This window comes from Mesocricetus auratus, unplaced genomic scaffold (genome assembly GCF_017639785.1).
Source record: "Mesocricetus auratus isolate SY011 unplaced genomic scaffold, BCM_Maur_2.0 Super-Scaffold_100008, whole genome shotgun sequence".
NCBI lineage: Eukaryota > Metazoa > Chordata > Mammalia > Rodentia > Cricetidae > Mesocricetus > Mesocricetus auratus.
In genome coordinates, this window is record NW_024429192.1 from 36,136,707 (window position 1) to 36,155,578 (window position 18,872).

General features: G+C 41.9%; 1 protein-coding gene and 1 pseudogene across 3 annotated transcripts in view; one reads left to right on the top strand and one right to left on the bottom strand.

Annotated features, from left to right (window-relative positions):
• Positions 1–2,401: 2,401 nt before the first annotated feature.
• LOC101832117 lies at positions 2,402–7,680 on the bottom strand (annotated as a pseudogene).
• Positions 7,681–11,505: 3,825 nt separating this feature from the next.
• The window catches only part of LOC101831861 (transmembrane protein 45A-like), a 33,186-nt gene continuing 25,819 nt past the window's right edge, over positions 11,506–18,872 (top strand). Inside the window, exons 1-2 of one of the 3 annotated variants that reach the window (XM_040750643.1) lie at positions 11,506–11,642; positions 11,765–11,911. In XM_040750643.1, coding sequence (XP_040606577.1) covers positions 11,870–11,911 — 42 coding nt within the window. In that variant the 5' untranslated portion in view covers positions 11,506–11,642; positions 11,765–11,869. The remainder of the gene's footprint in view (positions 11,643–11,764; positions 11,912–18,872) is intronic. The other 2 variants (XM_040750644.1, XM_040750645.1) reach the window with 2 other exon arrangements.

Here is an 18,872-nt window from a genome sequence, read left to right on the forward strand (position 1 = left end):
AAAATGGGAGGTACCCTTGAAGGAATTGGTACAGGAGACTGCTTCCTGAACATAACACCATTAGCACAAACACTGTGATTGACAATTAATAAATGGGACCTCCTGAAACTGAGAAGGTTCTGTAAGGCAAAGGACACAGTCAGCAAGACATAAAGGTACCCCACAGATTGTGAAAATATATTCACTAACCCCCCATCTGACAGAGGGCTGATCTCCAAAATTTACAAAGAACTCAAGAAGCAAGTCTCCAATGCACCAAAGGATCCAATTGAAAAGTGGGGGACTGAACTAAATAGAGAATTCTCAATAGAGGAGTATAAAATGGCCGAGAGACATTTAAGACAGAGCTCAACATCCTTAGCCTTTAGGGAAGTGCAAATCAAAACAACTCTGAGATATCATCTTACTCCTGTCAGAATGGCTAAAATAAAAAACTCCAATGACAGTTTATGCTGGAAAGGATGTAGAGAAAAGGGAACACTTGTCCATTGCTGGTGGGAGTGCAAACTTGTATAGCCACTTTGGAAATCAGTCTGGAGCTTCCTCAGGAAAATGGGACTCAAATCTACCACAATACCCAGAAATTCCACTCTTAGGCATATTCCCAAAAGATGCCTGTTCACACAACAAGGATGTGTGTTCCACTATGTTCATAGCAGCATTATATGTAATAGCTAGATCCTGGAAGCAACCTAGATGCCCCACAACTAAAAGTGGATAGTGAAAATGTGGTGCATTTACAAAATGGAGTACTACTCAACGGAAAAAACAATGGAATCTTGAAATTTGCAGGCAAATGGATGGCACTAGAAGAAACCCTCCGGAGTGAGGTAACCCAGTCACAAAAAGAAATACAATCCCAGTGCCAGTGAATCTGGAAAACAGGGAGTTTCACGAGAGAGATGAATGAAATGGAATGAGCCAATGTCTCCTGAGCAGATAAGGAACATCAGGGGAGGGGAGAGGGAACCAGAAAAAAAGAGAGGGGGATAAAAGGAGGGGAGAAGAAGGCAATGGGGAGCAGGAAAGTTGAGTCAAGGTAAGAACAGAGGAGAGCAGGATGAGAGATACCATAATAGATGGGGTCATTATAGCCTTGAAGAGAGAGCTGACACTAGTGAGATCTCCAGAGACTTACAAGGATAATACCAACTGGCAAACTAAGCAATAGTGGAGAGACTACATTAATAGTCCCTCCTTGATGATAAGGTCTATGAGTACCTCATATGCCATCCTAGAACCTTCATCCAGTGACTGATGGAAGCAGAGATAGATACCCATAGCTAAACACTGAACTGAACTTCTGGAACCCAGTGACAGAGATGGAGGAGTGATGAGCAAAAGGGTCAAGTCTGTGCTCGTGAAACCCACAAAGACAGCTGACCAGACAAGGGGGAACTCTTGAACCCCAGACTGATGGCTGAGAGGCCAACAGAGGATCCAGACTCCATGAATGTAGTGTCAGTGAGGAGGCCTCAAAAATCTGTGGGGCCTTGTGTAGTAGATCAGTGTTTACCATGGCATATGAATGCATTTTGGGAGTCCATTCCACATAGAGGGATGGTCTCTCAGCCTGGACACATGGGAAATGGCTTAGGTCCTTCCTGGATGAAACGACAGACTCTGGAGTTCCCCCCAAGCAGGGCCTCACCCTCCCTGGGGAATGATATGGGGATTGGGTGGGGGGCCAGAGGGGTGCTGGTGGAGGGACAAGGGAGGAGGGATGGGAAAGGGAGCTGGGATTGACATGTGAAGCATTCATGTTTCTAATTTAAATAAAAAAGAAATCAAGAAAGAAACTGAAAACTTTTAGAACTGAATGAAAATAAAAATACAACAGTTCTAAGAGGCGAATTCATAGCACTAAGTCTCACATAAGACCAAAACAAAGCTGGAGAGCTCACATTAAAAACTCTTAATGGTATACTTGAAAACTCTTGAAAAACAAGTAACTCAGTCAATGCCATCTTGTTCTGACTCCATTTAGTGCTTGCTTAAGATAGTTCTCTGTTGTCTACCTCCTTCCCTAATGGTTAATTCTCTCTTGGCAACACATGTGAAATTCCCCCTATCCTGGGAACTGTTATTTACTATCAAAGTTATGTTTGTTGCTAATAAGGTACCACAATCACAAATTAAAAATAGTGCACATTACAATCTCAATGCAGTCAAATGGAACCCTGGTCATTAAAGAAGTAATTCAGATTACTGCCTAAAGCATCTGAGTTTTAAAAACATCTTTATACAAAATTCAAATGGTTAATAAGAAAAACTGCAAGCCTGGAGGTTGGGAATTAATGTTTATAAAAGGCAACTGCTTAAGCATTTCCATTGATTCGAATATCAATCTCTCTCAGTGAGGTGGTTTGACAGAAAATGTTCCCCAAAAGGAGTGGCACTATTAAGAGGTGTGGTCTTCTTGGAGTGGATGTGATCCTGTTGAAGGAAGTGTGTCAAGGAGGCAGCTTTGAGGTCTCATTTTGCTGCCTGGGGCACCAACTTCCAGCATTTCAGGGTTCAAAGAGAAGCCACCATGTTGGAGCATACTAGACTTCTCTATCTGAGGGGGTTAGGGAAAAAGACACTTACAGTCTCTCTTGACAACTCCTTTTTACTCTCTATTCTTCTCTAGTCTTTCTACTGTACAATTTTCCTACAGCTTTTACAGCCCAACAAATTTTTTCAGGTAATATAGGGATAACAATGTGTTTACATTCTGTTTTTCAAGTGAGTGAATACAAAACAAACAGCAAAAAACCAGCCAGCATATCCCTTACATGATTAAACATTTTACAAATTACAGGTGAAGAACAAATTATCCCAAGAACCTATGTACATTCATGTCCAAGCAACTTGTTTTAGGTTAACTGTGTGATCAAGCAAGGTATTCTTCTCATTCAGTTCTTTTACTGACAGGCTGCACTTTGCAGTTACAAAGAAGGGGCAATTACTTTATTACTTATCTTGAAGGATAATCTTATAAGGAGTCTTAAAGGAATCACAAACCTAAATCTTTATATAAGAAGAATAATCAGTCAGCTCTACTTTAAACCCTTAGATTACATACCCACTCATCAATAGTTTTTTATATCATGAGATTGAGGGCAGAAATGGGTATAATGGATTAATAATCACCGTTGGTCATCAACCAACCCTAGCAAGAAAGGCAAGTCAGCTAATAATAATTGGGTTGCTTTGTTCTTGTTCCCAGACCTTAACAAGATCCACATTCAGCTATTTGCCTTTCTAAAACTTTATATTATCTTCTTGTGTTTTTTTTTAAATTTCCAAGCTTTTTGCTAAAAACACATCTTAGTCTAACATTAATTTGTTTTCAAAGCTTTGCTTCAGGTACTATGCACTCTGAAACCTGTGAATACATCTCCCAACATTAAGGTTAACAGAATTTAAGCAAGTTGGGCTACTGGGACTCAATTATTTTTCTTAATCATTAACCTAAACAACAGTCTATATGGCTTCTCAATAGTAACTCATGTGTTCTAGTTGTGTGACACTTCCTTGTTTTATTTCTTATCATAAAAATTCTATGCAAACTAACATTATTGCTATTATTATTAATTAGACAGGATACCTTAGGAAGAAATCATTTTCATAATAGTCCATGGGTAAAAAATACAGTACATTATATGCAGTGGAGATCTCCCATACCCATTCACACCATGCCAGATACCAGAGAAAGATTGCAGCAGCAAATATGTAAAGGCAAAGCGGAAGCAAGACATTCCAGGGTCTGTGGTCTTGGGACCTTGCCTATCTGAGATTCGCCTATCAGAGATGAAGTCAATTGCCACCTGCTGCTTATCTGATATGGCCACTGGCAGTCTCAAATATGCTCAAGGCATGCCTAGTGTCTTAGACTACTTCTTGTTGCCTACTCAAGATGTTGAACTCTCTGTTACCTCTCCAGAACTATGTCTGCCTGCACACTACCATGTTCCACCATGATGATAATGAACTGAACTTCTGAACTCTAAGCCACCCAGTTAAATGTTTTCCATTATAAGAGTTGTTGTGGTCATGGTGTCTCATCATAGCAAAAGAAACCCTAACTAAGACACTCAGCTTCTTGCCATTCACCATCTAGCAGGCTCTATCAGCCACTTCTAGAGGCTTAAACTTAACCACACCACAAACCCTTAGACTTTACAGTCTTCATTTTAATGTAGGTATACAGCACGTGGACACATTCATTGAATTTGCCCTTTAGCATCTTCATTAAAATCAAGTGACAAAGTTCTCACAAATATGTAACTTGAAAAAATAAAATGACCCAGAGAGTGACATTGGGTTTAAGCTTCAGGCTGAATATCAGAAAAGTAAAGCAGCTGGTCACTAGCTTCTTACCTCTACTTCAGGCTGAATGGGCTGATCCTGTCTTCATGAGTTCTCACCAGCATGACTGGAGAATTAATGCTCTACTGAGACCTTGCTTCTGTCTTATATACATCTCTAATGTTGGGATTAAAGGTGTGAGCTAGAATTATCTTTTAGACTGATTCACTCTTGTGTAGATCTGGGTGGATTTGAACTCACAGAGATCTGTCTACCTCTTAATTCTGAGACCTAGGATTAAAGGTGTGTACCACTACCTCCTCGTTTCTTGCTGCTGGGATTAAAGGTATGTGCCTGGCTTCTATGGCTTGTGGATGACTTTGCTTTGTTGACTCCTCAGCTGAGCTTTAAGAAATCATAAATAATACATCCCTACACAAATATCTGGTATGTCCTCCTGGTTGCTCTTGGCACAACGCTCCTTAAAAGGAACCCAGGAAATTTCCTCCAAAGTTGTCCTTCTCCATCTCAATGGTTCAGTCAAAGACAGTACCAACTTGTCATCCAAGGATAGGTTCATTTGCTCAATGCCAGTACCTAATGCTGGGCCCATGGCAGGGCACATGTTTCCATGTTGTTGGCAACCATTCACTCCAGGCTCATGTGCTCCACACCCATGTGCTCCAGGCCAGGCCCCATGTCTGCGGGCACCATGGCATCTATGCTCAAACCAGTGCTCTCATGGCAGGGACAATGTCAATGTGCTCTACACCAGAGCCCATGTGTTCAATGCTTTGACCCACACAGTCAATGGACCCAGTCATATACTCCATGTCAATACCCATGCTGACACCCATGCACTGGATGCCAGATGCAATGAAGTTTGTGGTCTAGCCTATGTGTTCAGTAATAGAGCCCACATAGTCAATGCCAATGCCCATGGCTTCAACTGAGCCCAGGTGGTCTGTGACCAAGCCCATATATTCAACTCCAGAACCCGCTGAATAAATGTGTAGGCCTGCACCCATGTGCTTCTTGCCAAAACCCCCAACAAAGCAATGCCAGGGCCCATCCTCTCTATTTCAGGGGGACAGCCTCTTCCTGCTTTGGGACTTCATTTATCTGGCTCATGTTCATCCCAGATACAAACTGTCCCATGTTTTCTATACCCCCACCAAAGGGTCCATACCTCATATTTTACTTATTCCAATCCTATGTCTTACATTCCTATTTCTGAAGGTCCCAGGTTTTCCATTCCAAGGCCTTTGTTCAGGTGATTGCCATCAATGGGCTGACCTCTATACCAATACCAACAAGTCCTTAGAAAGTTGTTGTGGGTGTTCAGGAGGAGAAAAAATTTCCTGTCATCCATTTTGATGTGTATCAAACAGTTGATGGCCATTAAACATAGATTGCTGAAAAGTCACAGTACTTATTCCATGGATTTTCCCATCTTTACCTTCCAGAATGTTTGCTTGGACCACCACACCAGCCACACTAAACACTTACTTCAGTTTCATCCAGCCAATTTTTTAATCCAGATCTGCTACAAATGCTGGGATTCCAAGTCTGCCAGCCTTTTCCATGGCTCTTCTTTTGTGTTCACAGTTGGTGTCTTCTTTGACTTGCTGTGGTCTTCCATTCAGACTATGGTTGTTTATAACTTCAGCAGCCTTTCTCATGGCCCCCTCCACCTTTAATTCAACAAAACTGACTTACCTCCAGCATCTGTTAGGAGCTCCACATATGTTACCTCACCAACTTTGTTTTAACCAGGTTTTTAAGAGGCTGCCATTTCACGTCAACACGTCAACAGGTATGTTTGTAGAAATGAAGGGCCCTGTCTCATATCTTTTAGTTGGGTTGGCCTATGGCTGAAAGTGATTGTCTCCTTTTTATGTTTTTTGCTTTCCTCTCATTCTGAGTAAGCCATTGTCCTTCACTCTTCAGGCCTGGAGCTTCTCCACTGGGCAGATAACCCTTCTCCTCTATTTGAACTCTGTTACTCAGCTGTCACTTCAACCCCTGCCATCATGTCCTCTGCTTCTAGGAATTGTGTTGATTTCCATGGTTTTGACCATGGTCCAGATGTATTAACCAAAATAATAAATGTAAGCTAAAATAACTGGAAAAATATAAGTAAAAAAATTGTCATGTTATATCTGAAGTAATTACTCTGATCTGCCAAGACTGAACATTTCAAGGTTACTCTGGCCCTTATTCAACTTTGATGTAAGTTGTAATCTGTGTGAGTTTTGCAATTAAAAATTCCATACCATTGAGCTTAGGCACCAAGAGACTCTGAGGCACTAGCTTGTTCTTGGTCCAGCTAATAAAGTATATACTTATAAGTGGGTTAATCAGAGTGGTTGTCAGTCTTTCTTCTGTTGATTATTACACAACAAGAATAAATAACATCCCAAAAGAGCAGATGGGAAGAAAAAAAAAAGAGAGAAAAAAAAGAAACTCAGGACTGAAATCAAAGAGAAACAAAATCCAAATCAAAGAGTCAATGAAATGAAGAGTTCATTGTTTGAGAAAATCAACAAGATTAAAAATGTTCACAAATCTCTCAGAGGAAAACTTTAATTCAGTCACCCCATTCTATTTAATCCTTCAAATGGCTTTGCATTGTGTTTTAAATCAAATCAGATGCTTGTGCCAAGCTGAAAGTCCAGAAACTATCCTGGCAAGCTTGTGTATCCACCTGTTTCCATTTCCTCATTTGCCTAATAGATTTTCTAAATGCTAAGGTAAGGGAGGGCTGGCAGGTTTTGAGTGAAAACAGGTTTAACTGGAGAACACATAGTGACTGAGCTGAAGAGTTACACTTTGTTTTCTCAGTCATTAGATCAAGCATGGAAACCACTTCTATGAACGTCTTCCCAGCACTGAGCTCCTTTCCCAAGTTTCAAAACAAATCAGATGCCGGGCCTAAAACCAAGGCCCAGTCAAAGGTCTTTACTTTAGACATACAATGTACTGGCTCCTCTGGCAACCTTGGCCTGTTTTCTCTTCACCACCTACAATTAATTTTAGGCAGTTCATTTCCTTTGCTAGGCATATATCTGTTGTGGGCCACGATGGTGGAAGAGATCATCCTAAATGCCCTTGAAACTAGATAATAAAAGTTGGTAGTTGGTGTTGTTACCACTACTGAAAATTCCTTGGTAAGAACATGTCTACCATTGTTTGCTAATTACTAGATGAGCTAAGTGCAAACACAGATGTGGACACAGTGGTTTCCTGGTTGGTTTGGCTTGGACATTTAGGGTTGTAGTGTCTAAGGAAGCTCTCGTGTGGATGTAGCCAGGATTATTCCTCCATCTCTCTGCTGCTCACTTTTCTGAGTCTATTGCCTTACCGCAGCGATTTCTGAACTTTCATTGTCTCTGTTAACTAATTATTATAGCAATGGCAGCAAGTCTCACATTTTAGTTTCAGGAAACCTATTTTCAATAGATTTGGGTGTTGTGGGGTACATGGGATCACTCTCTGTGAACCCCAAGTTTGCTTTTGCATTCATTAAATAAAATTAACCTGCGGTCAGGAGGTTGAGTTAGAAGCTAGCTGACAGAAAGTAATGGCAGAGCATCAGAGGGCATCTGTAAGAGACAGAGAGATACAGCAAAAGTAGCAGGGAGGGGTTTTGAGTGGCATGACTTTTTCTGTTTTGGCAGAGCAGAAGAATGGGCTTTTGGGAGGCACCAGCAGGGAGAGAAGGTCAGCTGGTTGCTACTCCACCTCCTGGAGGTAGCACACTTTCCTCCAAGCCTTTGAGTCTCCAGTTTTGTTTATAAACAGAATGATAGAGATTTAGTTATAGCTACCTTTAGCATCAGTGGCAGAGCTGCTGTGGCCTGGGAGGCCAGGCTGCTGCCAGAGAAGCAGGCCGACAACTGCAGAGTCAGAATTACTGGTTGAAACAGCAGAAGCTTAAGGCCCAGCCACCGTGCTGAAGGTAAAACAACATTTGGGGATATATCAATGCACATTTTGGGGAAGCATCCTAGATGACTCTGAGGTAAATGTGTGAGTGTTACAGCTCTGGAGGTAAAAGCATCCTGACTTGTCAGGAAGTCAGGCTATATCTGGAGCTGTAAAGGGACAGCTCTGGAGGCTGGAGCTGCAATAGGACAGCTGTGGAGGCTGAGGTGTGATGGGGGGATGGTCTCCCTGCAGAATGTAGCATTCCTGCTCCTCTCCCAGGGAGAGCCATTGTAGCTGAACTCTGCTTTATTCCCCTAAGGGATAGTCCTCACTGAGCTATCCATTTCTTCTGCTCTTCTTAGATCTGCCCCAAAATGTTACTTCTGCTTCACTCTGCTAAAGAGGAAACCCCTAAAAAATGTAGAAATCTCCTCCAGCTCTGGTGAAAAGTTACTTTTTGTGCTCCACCCCCAAGGGAGTTTCCCAGAAGATGCAACTGTTTCTTCTGTTTTGGTTTTTCTACTTAGTCCGCTTAAGAGCACATCTCAGCCAAGTTTCTTCTTTATTTTTTTTTCTGCTCAGCCCCTCTAAGGGAACGTCTCAGCAAAGGTTCTTCTGTTCCACACCAGTAAAAGATCTTCACCCAAAACTCCTTTAAGAGATTTATTTGGGAAGGAGGCGTTCAAGAGTATGGCTACCTCTACCAAGATGGGAAAGGACAGCCCACAACTCAACAGGCAGAGGGCTTATATAGGGCATTTTAGGGGTGGAGTTTTGGAGGGGGCAGAGTTGGTTCTGGTGTCAGGGCCAAACTATGTTTCGTTCACTGGGACTTTTTTTTTTTTTTTGGCTCTAGTTTTGGGGCAGGGGTGTATTTCTTTCACTGGCTCCGTTTCTAGTATGTTTATTTCGCTCTGGTTTCAGGGTCAGGGTGAGTTCCAGGATCTCCTTTGCAAATATGGGATAAGGGAGAATGACTTCTATGTATGGTTTGTATATTGGATGAAAGGAGGCTAAACTTTAAAAAGTTTAAAAAGATGAAGATTTACATTTGCTTGAAATAACTAAAAAATATCAGATGAAATACGTTTAAAATGCATTATACACCATTGGACATCAGGCAATGAGGAAAATATAGAAGGCAGAAGCAAAAATAGGCATTCACTTTGCCTTGGTTACAGCCTGGAGGGAATTTTCATGAAGGGTGGTTTCAAATGCAGGTGCAATCTGGATTTCTGAAGCTGAGAAGTTGAAGGGAAAAATCGAGGGTCACTGAGGTGTCTATGATCAGACTAGAGTTCAAAAAACATAAGACCCTCATAAATAAAGGGACACTCAGGTGCCTAAAAGGGGACCCTCAAGGATTTAACATTATACTGATTAAAATTCTGTTTGAGACAGGCATGGTGGTGCATACTTTTAATACCAGCACTCTGAGGCAGAAGCAGGCAGATCTCTGTGAATTGGAGGCCAATCTGATCTATACAGTAAGTTCCAGGCCAGTCAAGGTTACATGGTATGACCTTGTTGCAAAGCAAAAATAATAACAACAAAAACAAAAACCCAACTATTTGAAGAAACTACTGGAAGCTGGGGGTAAAACTTGGAGGCTATGATTTTACTATGTTCCCCCAAATAGTCATACACTGGAGACTTAATCTTCAAATTCCCATTAAGTGATTGTGTTAGTTAGGGTTGTTTATTATTTTAATATTAATATTATTATTATTATTATTGCTGTGAGGAGATACTGTGACCATGGCAACTTTTATAAAGGGACATTTAATTGAGGTGGCTTGCTTACAGTTTCAGAGGTTCAGTCCATTATCATCATGACAGGGAGCATAGCAGCACACAGGCAGGCATGGAGATGGGGCTGAGAGGACTGGCTACATCTTGGCTTGCAGGAAACAGAGTCAACTGGCAGTCACATTAGGGAAACTTGAGCAAGAGAGCCCTCAAAGCCTGCCCCTACAGTGACATACTTCCTCTAATAAGGCCACGCCTCCTAATAATGCCACTCCTTTGGGGCCCATTTCCCTTCCAACCACAATGATATATGGATGCAGGCCCTTTGGGAAGTCATTAGGATTCAGACGGGTCATGAATGTAGCGCCTGTGTGATGGCATAACTGGCTTTATAAGGGAAGACACTTGAGCTAGAAACTTGCTCCGTTTGTCCTGTGATATAGGACGAAGTCCTTCACCTTCCTTTTGGGAAGATGCCATTGATGTTTCTCCTAGCCTCCAGGACTGTGAGACATAAAATTATTTTCATATGTTATCCAGCCTTAAGCATTCAGTGATAGTATCCTAACTTGGAAATACAGCAGTCAGTTGCTCACAAAAGCCTAGAAAAATTGTTGTTTCCAGTCTAGAAAACTCAAAATTTATGGGATATTAGATAGACCAGATAGGAAAGTCTTTGGTCACTGCATAGAATAATTAGCATCAGTTTGCATACTTCCCTATATGTGACTAATACATGATATAAAAAAAAAGCATTTTCCCCACAGGCTCAGTTTTGATACCACCCTTGTTCCAGAAAAGATTGTAGTTAGGAGAGCAGTTCCACTCTTTAACATATGTTATTTCTACCTTTTGAATTATTTCCCTTAATATCATTGGTTTACTTAATTTTTTAGTCATAAGACAGCCAACTGTACATATCATAACTGTATTTCTCTTCACCTCATATGGTTTATGTCTTAAGCAAAAAGGAAATAGTGTGTAGTTAGTAGTTTCAGATGATGAAACCAGCAACAATGACTGTGGATGTTCATTCTTGAGTTTTCTTAATCTTTATACGATTAGGTCAAAAGATGGCTGCAGTTTGGAGTACTTATATATTTTCTTATATGTGGTCCAGTGAATGTAAACCAATTGCCTTAGAAGACTGGCCCAGAAGGAAGCAGAGTCATAGGTGGGCCTAATCCCATTCAGAGCCCTTTTAGCTAAATGTTAACACAGTGAACAGCTGACTGAAGAATTGCACAGAAATAAGTAATCAGGGAACATTTTGGTGACAGTGAAAAATAAATAAGTGTCCTTACTACATTCAGGAGTCCTTGCTACACTACTACTTACAGGAGAAGAACCTGCTAATATTTCAGTAATACTTTCCCAAAAGTGAAGTAGTAGCTGGGAGCTTAACTAATGAGTTGACCATTATTCCTCTATGTCTGATGACACTAATTGCAGGTTGTCATGGGCCAGGTTTCTGTAGGTGTGGTAGAGCTAATGCTAACTGGCTTTAAGTTCAGGAAGGAGAATTTTCTGGGAAATGCCAATGTAGTCTCTGGGATACTCTAGGGGTAACAGGATTTCCTTGAGTGTAAGCAGTACTTATCTCTTCACCAGCAATGAGGAGCTAGTTACACAGCTCCACATGAAGAGATTTGAACAAAGAGAAAACTGTGGTAAGTTTTCAATACAGTCTTTTATTTTCTTACTAGTCATTCTTGGCATAAACACTTTGTATGTGAGTAAAACTGGATGTAGTGTGTTAAGTGTCAGCCTATTTTATTTAATTTTTTTTTAGAAAAATTTCCTCATTAACAGAAAAAGAAAGGACCGAATTTTAGCAGCCTCTTTCTTACTTGTATTGCTTCAACTTAGGAGTGAGTGATATACTGAACAGAGCAAGATGAATAACTCAGAAGATACAACTGGGCAGGAGCACTGGAAGGTTAGTTTACTATTGTGTTCCATTGTATGAGTCTGTCTCACATGTAGCTCGGACTGGCTTCAAAGTGATGGCTGCTGGGGTTTCCTGAAGTATATCCAGTTCTGGAGTAACTTTTGGTTCATTAATTCGGAGCAAGAATGTTTGATTCATGTAGACTTTATGTGATTCTAGACTTCACTGGGTATTTGAGACATGGTGCAAATCATTTGTTCTCTTTGAACTTCAGTTTTCTTGTGTGTAATGGGGGTGTGACATGAGGTCTCCAGGGTGGTGAGGACTCTGAGGTCTCGTTGCTAGCAGAGATTTCAATGCTGTGCCAGTTGTGTGGTAAAATGTGGTAAAAGATGCTGATCTAGAGTCTATCAGCTTTTTTTCTGGTCCCCTTTTCTAACACTGAGGACACAATCAAGTGACCACTGAGACAGCTTGTCATGGATTGCAGCTGGCTGAGACAAAGCTGAGAGCAGCCTAAGGATAACGACTCTGGGGAAGTAGCTTTCCTTTTATGTTGATCTAACATGCTAGAAATGTGTATCTTCAGAGCTGACTTTTATTTCACTTGAATTCTGTGGCATTCTCCTCTCTGGATCTTCAGCACTCCGATAGCTGTTGCTTAAGGCCTCATCACTGGCTCTAAATTTTTTCCTGTCTTTTTGTTCCATCCATGTGTTTGCCACTTATACACAGAAACATCTAGCAGGTGTAGTTCTAAGAGCTTAGAAACCAGCAGTGAGTAAACAGAAAGAAATAAAAACCAATGGCAACTCTGGATTCCTGAGGAATTTGCTCTAGGAAGGGTGTGGAATGAGCACAAGGAAGCAAAACTTATGTATCCTATCCCGAGACATCCAAGTGTCTCAGCTCCACCTTCTCACTCATCTTTATGCCACCCTCTCTACTTATCTTTGTAAGTAAACCCTTCAGAACCCATGGCCATTTCTTTACATTTGTTTCCACATTCTCATGATGTCAGGGTCCGTGACCACTTCATTTTTGGTCAGGGTTGATAGAAAGATATTACAGGCTTGATCCTGAGAGGTTTGTTCCTAGGCACAGCTGTGCATATTACCTTCAAAATGGAGACAGATTCTGCTAGGAGGCTACCTTGGGGTGTTATGGGGGGGGGAGGCAATTTGGAATTTGTTTCCCAAGAATACCTGTGTTAGTAGCCAAAAAGGAAATGGAGACCTTGAAATTGAGGTAAATCAGAATGATTTCAGAGAAGAATAGGACTGAGCACAAGGTGTGGTCTATCACTCAGGTTATGAATGGTGATCCCGGCTGCAAGCAGGGCCAACCTGCCTGTGGACCCAACCTGCCTGTGGCTGTAACTGTGGAACTGAGCACATTAGGAAGGACCAGTCCTGAACTGATTCTAATTGATGACTCATTGGATTCAGACAAATGGCTGGCTTTTGTTTCATTGAGCTACTGCAGGCAGATGGGCACACAAAGCCTTGTTGCTATTGCTAATTAACGTGCCTGCTCCTTTTCCTCTTGCTTCTTTCTGGTGTTTTCCTTATGCAACAATAGTAAAGCAAGCAGAGGGTGAGAACTGTTGATTCTCTTTACAGGTGTTTTAATGACAGCAGATGCTAGGCAGAAAGGAATGAGGAAACCTCCATCGCTAGCAATTTCCTTCTCCGTACACTGAGACGTGAATAGTCATATGCCAGCATCCGCTGAGACAAATTTCATGGGTAGTGTCAATTACACCCTTTACAAATGACATGATCGGCCTTCAGTAACTTCCAAAAGTGAGAGTGGGTACTTCCCTTACAAAGATCAGCTAAGAGGGAATCTTCTTCAGAGGCAAGACTCCTTCTGTATGGAAGAATAAACCCTGTATCACACTTTAAAGGTCAGCCTAAAGCCAAAAGATAAAGAGATTGTTGACATTCTTGAGGATGAGACAAGATAATGGGAGACACAGAAATCCTTTTCTTGTGGTAGGGACCTTATACATCCCCAGAGTTCCACTGTCTGTCAGCGCAGGCAGGGAATCAGAACAATAGAAAGGAAGCTTACTTCAAGTGTAAGGGAGGCGAATGCCCAAGCTCTGTTCATCACTGTCGGATTCAAAATAAGCAAGTGCTGGCCTTTTACTGAGTTCCATGATCCATAGGCTGCTTGTAAGTACTTGTGAGGTTAGGTAACCAGTAACAGGCTGAACCAGGCCACAGGATGAGGGATAAGCTAATGGCAACACTGACTCCAAATTAATAGCCATTCTGGGTTGGCCCCTGACTAATCTCATTGAAAGAAATAGTTCTCAATTCAAAGGAATAAAAGATACAGTTTATTCTGGAACATATAATGAGTGAGCATGGCCCACGTCACAGGTAGACTATCCAAAATTGGATGTTACAATTGAAAGCAGTGTCATAAAGTTTTTAATATTTATACAGAACAAATAAAGTCACAAATCAAGGCAAGTTTAAAGTACATTGGTGGGTACATTAGAGAAGAGGTTCATCAAGGGGGTGGCGGTTTCTCTAGGACTAAGATGATATCTGATGATATTCTTAGCTTTGGGGTATGCTGGCCTGCTAAGTTAATAGATTACAAAAGGTTTTTATCTATTAGTCACAAGATATTAGTTCCTGGGCAAACTCATCACAGTGTGTGTTGTTGTGGCTCCTTGCCAGGATATTTGGAATTTAGTGGCCCATACCTTGGACAACCATGGAACATTGGAAGATGGTATCACTGTTACAGAAGGCAAGAGTCCCTGCTCAAACTTACATCATTGCAAACCGCAGAACATGAGGCAGTGTCCCATGTGTATTTTTCTTCTGTTGCTTTGTAAGGCTCAGTAAACAGACACTTTACTTACATATGAGTGATAACATTACTCTTCCTGAAAATTAACAATAAAAAAGCCTTTGGAAAGATGAAAAAAGAAAGCAAAGCAAAAGTGTCTCCTCAAAAAAAAAATAATGACCCAGAACTATTTCTGCTACTTTTATGTGTGTCTAAGACATCTGGGACTCCTTGAAAATGTTCATTTCTAACTCTCCCAGATGACATTCTCACAACATGCCATATATGTTGATAGACCAAAAACTAAAAAGTAACTTCTGTCTTTAGGGTACGATCTGCACACAGATAATACGTGTGTAGATCTCAGTGAAATGTTTGATACAGACATAGCATCTGATAAATATCTGTTGCTCTTGCTATGGCCATTACTATTGATTTTTGAGGCACATAGAATAGGAAAAGTGAATAGGAAAAGAAAAATACAATGAGGGTTGAGAGATGGAGAGTTAGGGTCCCAGCTTTGCCTCTTATGAGCTATATGACCAGAGCAAATTAGTTAGCCTGAAAACAATCATGTCAAGTATAAAATTGAGGTGGGGAGATTCAATCTCACAGAACTGAGAGTGCATTATGTAACTGGTGGATAGGTGATACCTATTTACATTTTTTGTGTTATTCATTTTAGACAGACTTATGGTTGACCCTTGGTTTTATCACAACATGATTGCAAGGTATATAATAATCTCCATGGCATTCAGCTCTTTATTGTCATCTTTAAATAAGGGGTAATGATTAGGATGATTAAATTAGTTAATGCATTTAAGGCATCTTGGTAAACATTGAGAATCTGGTTGCTATCCACGCACATCTATTCTCACTTCTTTCATTTATCACTATAAATGATAGAGTCAACTGAACTTACAGGGGACGCATAAGAGAATTGGTATCTGAGAGTTTACAAGAAAAGAAAGAAAGAAGGGAATGAATGAAGGAAGGAAGGAAGAAAGAAAGGGAGGGAGGAAGGAAGAAAAAAAGAGAAAGATGGATAGATAGATCAGTCCCAAGTCTCACCCATGGAGATTCTTATTTAGTAAGTCAGGAGTGGGGATTAGATATCATGCATCTGTTTAATGGCTCTGCAGAAGTTTGCACACAGCTCCTCAGGTGCTTTGTCTACATGGTCAGGCTGAGAATAACAACGCTAGAAGGCAGTAAAGCCTTGACCACCGTTGACCACACACCTTATCAAATCTTTCCCACTGGCAGTCCAGCCCTTCTGAGTCTTAGTCTTCTGATTATGTGTTCTCACTATTGTCCTAATACTGCCCTTCCTTGGCACACTGGAGCGAGCACTTCCAGAGCCTATGTCAATGGCACAGGGCAGTGGAGAGTCTGTTCAATGTCTCCCAATCCTTTGCTTTCTAACCTGGCCACACAGAAATCCCTGAGTTCCTCCATCGGGCAGAATGAGGCACCCCTGGACAGCTATATGGTTTTTAGACAGAAACAACCTTGACTTTAGGCAGTGACTTCTATAATGGCAAGGGTATGTTTGTATAGTCTCCTATTCTCAACCTTACAGGAGACTTATTAATATCATTGTTGACATTGTTTAGAATGAGTTGAGGCAGTTTAAATATATGTTCTGGACCAAGTGTACAATGCTAAAGCTGCCCTTGAATTTGAATAATTTGACTCCTAATCCTGGGCTCTTAAAAGTCCTCTAGGAGGAGTTAAACATGATGACTCCTGGCTCCACCCTGATTACTGAATAGAAATCTCTGATTGTGGCTCAGGTATTGATAAGTTTTTTTTGATGTGCAATATTTTTATTGACTCTTTGAGAATTTCCTCTCAGATTGAGTCCTCAACCTTGTATCACCATCAGACTTTTGTTATCTCTGTCTCTCTCATAATAGTCTGTATGAAATCCAGGGCTTTTGACTGAATGTTGTACCTGTTCATTATATTTGACCTATGTACAATCTTGTAGAAATGAAGTTTAACAGTAATAACCCTACACAGGGAATAATGCTTCTCCCAATAGCTTCTCAAATAAAGAGCCCAGAGCTACATGAGGCTACATACACAAAACAGTGTCAAATTATCCAGTCATTTAAAAGCAGAAGCCCCTCCCCCACCCTTTACAAGATTGTATCTAGGACAAATATAAGAGCAGGTACGACATTCAGTCAAAAGTCCTGGATTTCATATAGACTATTAAATTTCAAGTGCCTTTTAATCATTAATGGTAATATTACACAACAACCTTGAACATTCTTTTCAGGAAACTTTTGCTCAGGATTGTGAAATTATTTTTACACAATCTCTTTTTTAAATTTTTTACATTTACTGATTCTTTGTGGATTTACATCATGCGTTCCATTCCCACTTATCTCCCCGCTTCCCCATCACCCTTGGCTGTTGCAAACCCTCCAAACTAAAACCAAACTTAAAACAAAGGAAACAAAAACAACAAAAGAGTTTTGTTCTGGAAGCTGTAGTGTGGCCTGTTGAGACACACAGTTTACCCTTTAATCCGTTTATCTTTACTTGCAAGTGTTCATTACCAGGACTCCAGGCCTCTGGTTTCTGCTATGTCACCTATAATGGGCTCTCAGTGGGGCTCCTTTTTGGATATCCTGCAGTTGTCTTGTGTCGTGGGGTTCCTATTGTTTTGAATCTGTAGGTTTGTCTCCTCACATGCTCCAACAGTTCATAGAATTGGTGGATGTCAGGGTAGGCCAACTCATAGCCCTATTTCTGGGCCTGTGTGGTACCTGGGTTGCTCAGTTCCCTAGCTTTCTCTCCTTGTCCTTACCTGGATGAGCTCTCCAGCACTGCCTTAGATAGTTCACCCAATGCAGCCAACAACAAGGAGTAGGGCCAGTTCTATTGTTCTGGGGGCCCCTCAGATTCATGTACCCCTCATTATATAGCCAGGGTCAGCTCCACTGTTTTGTCTAGTGTTGCATGGGACATATGGGGGGTGGGGGTCAGCTCTCCTGCTCTCATGCCCCCAGGGTTGGCTCACCTGTGTCCCTAACCACAGGTTCAGCTCACCTGTGTCCTGACCACAGGGTCAGTTCTAGTATGCTGCCCTTATATGCATGCCTATGGTGAGGGGTGGGGCTGTCTTTCATGAGTGCTGGGGTGAGTTCTCCACTGAGAGGTAGGACCAGCTCACCTGTTGCAATATTCAGCTAGGAACAGGACTAGCTATACCAGGGCCAGTGAAGGGTGGAGTTGGCTTAGCACAGCATGGTTCCAGTGATCCCCATGCTAGCACAGGTCACTGACATCATCACAGACCCCAGCTACAGCTGCAGGACCTCAGACCCAGACATGGCCTTCAATAGTAACTGTGGCCCTGGTCACTCAAATCAGGATGTCCCTGGCAGCAGCATACCCCCTGCTCCAGCACCAACATAGCCACAGCTTGTGGCCCAGAACCCCAAGCATCTATGTGGCCTTTGGTGGCAACATGAGCCACGGACATCAATAGAGACCCTGGCTGTGGTAGGACCATGGACCCAATGATGGTCCTAGGCAGCAGCCTGGCCGAAATGTCATCATGGTCCCAGGTGGCAGCATAGAACATCTGAATCAGCATGGCCCCTACAGAAACTGGCCTTCGGATACCTACATTGCCTCGGGTGGCAGCCTATACCCTGGCATCAGCATGATCTTTGATGGTTGCTGGAACCACAGACCCAGGATGTGGCAGGGCCACAGACCCAGGCCAGGTTGTCACCAAGGACCCCAGGTGGCCATGTAGGGCTCTGCACAATCCTGAGTGATGTCAGGAGTCACAAATACCAGTTCAGGTCCCCTCAGCTGCATGGATCAATATGTGGCCTTTGATCATAGCCCAGGCCGTCTGAACTCAGGTGGCCAGCTGGTAATTCACATCAGCTAACTCCTCACCATACTCCCCTCTCTGCATCTGTCTCTCTCCCCAGCACACAAACCATTCCATCTTTCCCTGTCTTCCACATCCCCACCTTATACACTCTCACCACAATGGTGCTCAACCACCTACCTCCAGGGTTCTTGGTTGGATCACGGTGCTGCTTGGTTGAATACTGCCTGCTTTAGCCATAAGGGATGGTGCAGAGCTGTTGTCTTTCATCTCTCCTCTAGCTCCAGGTGATTGTGGCACCCACAGACCATAAGTCTGGGAAGAGTGGGCTCTATA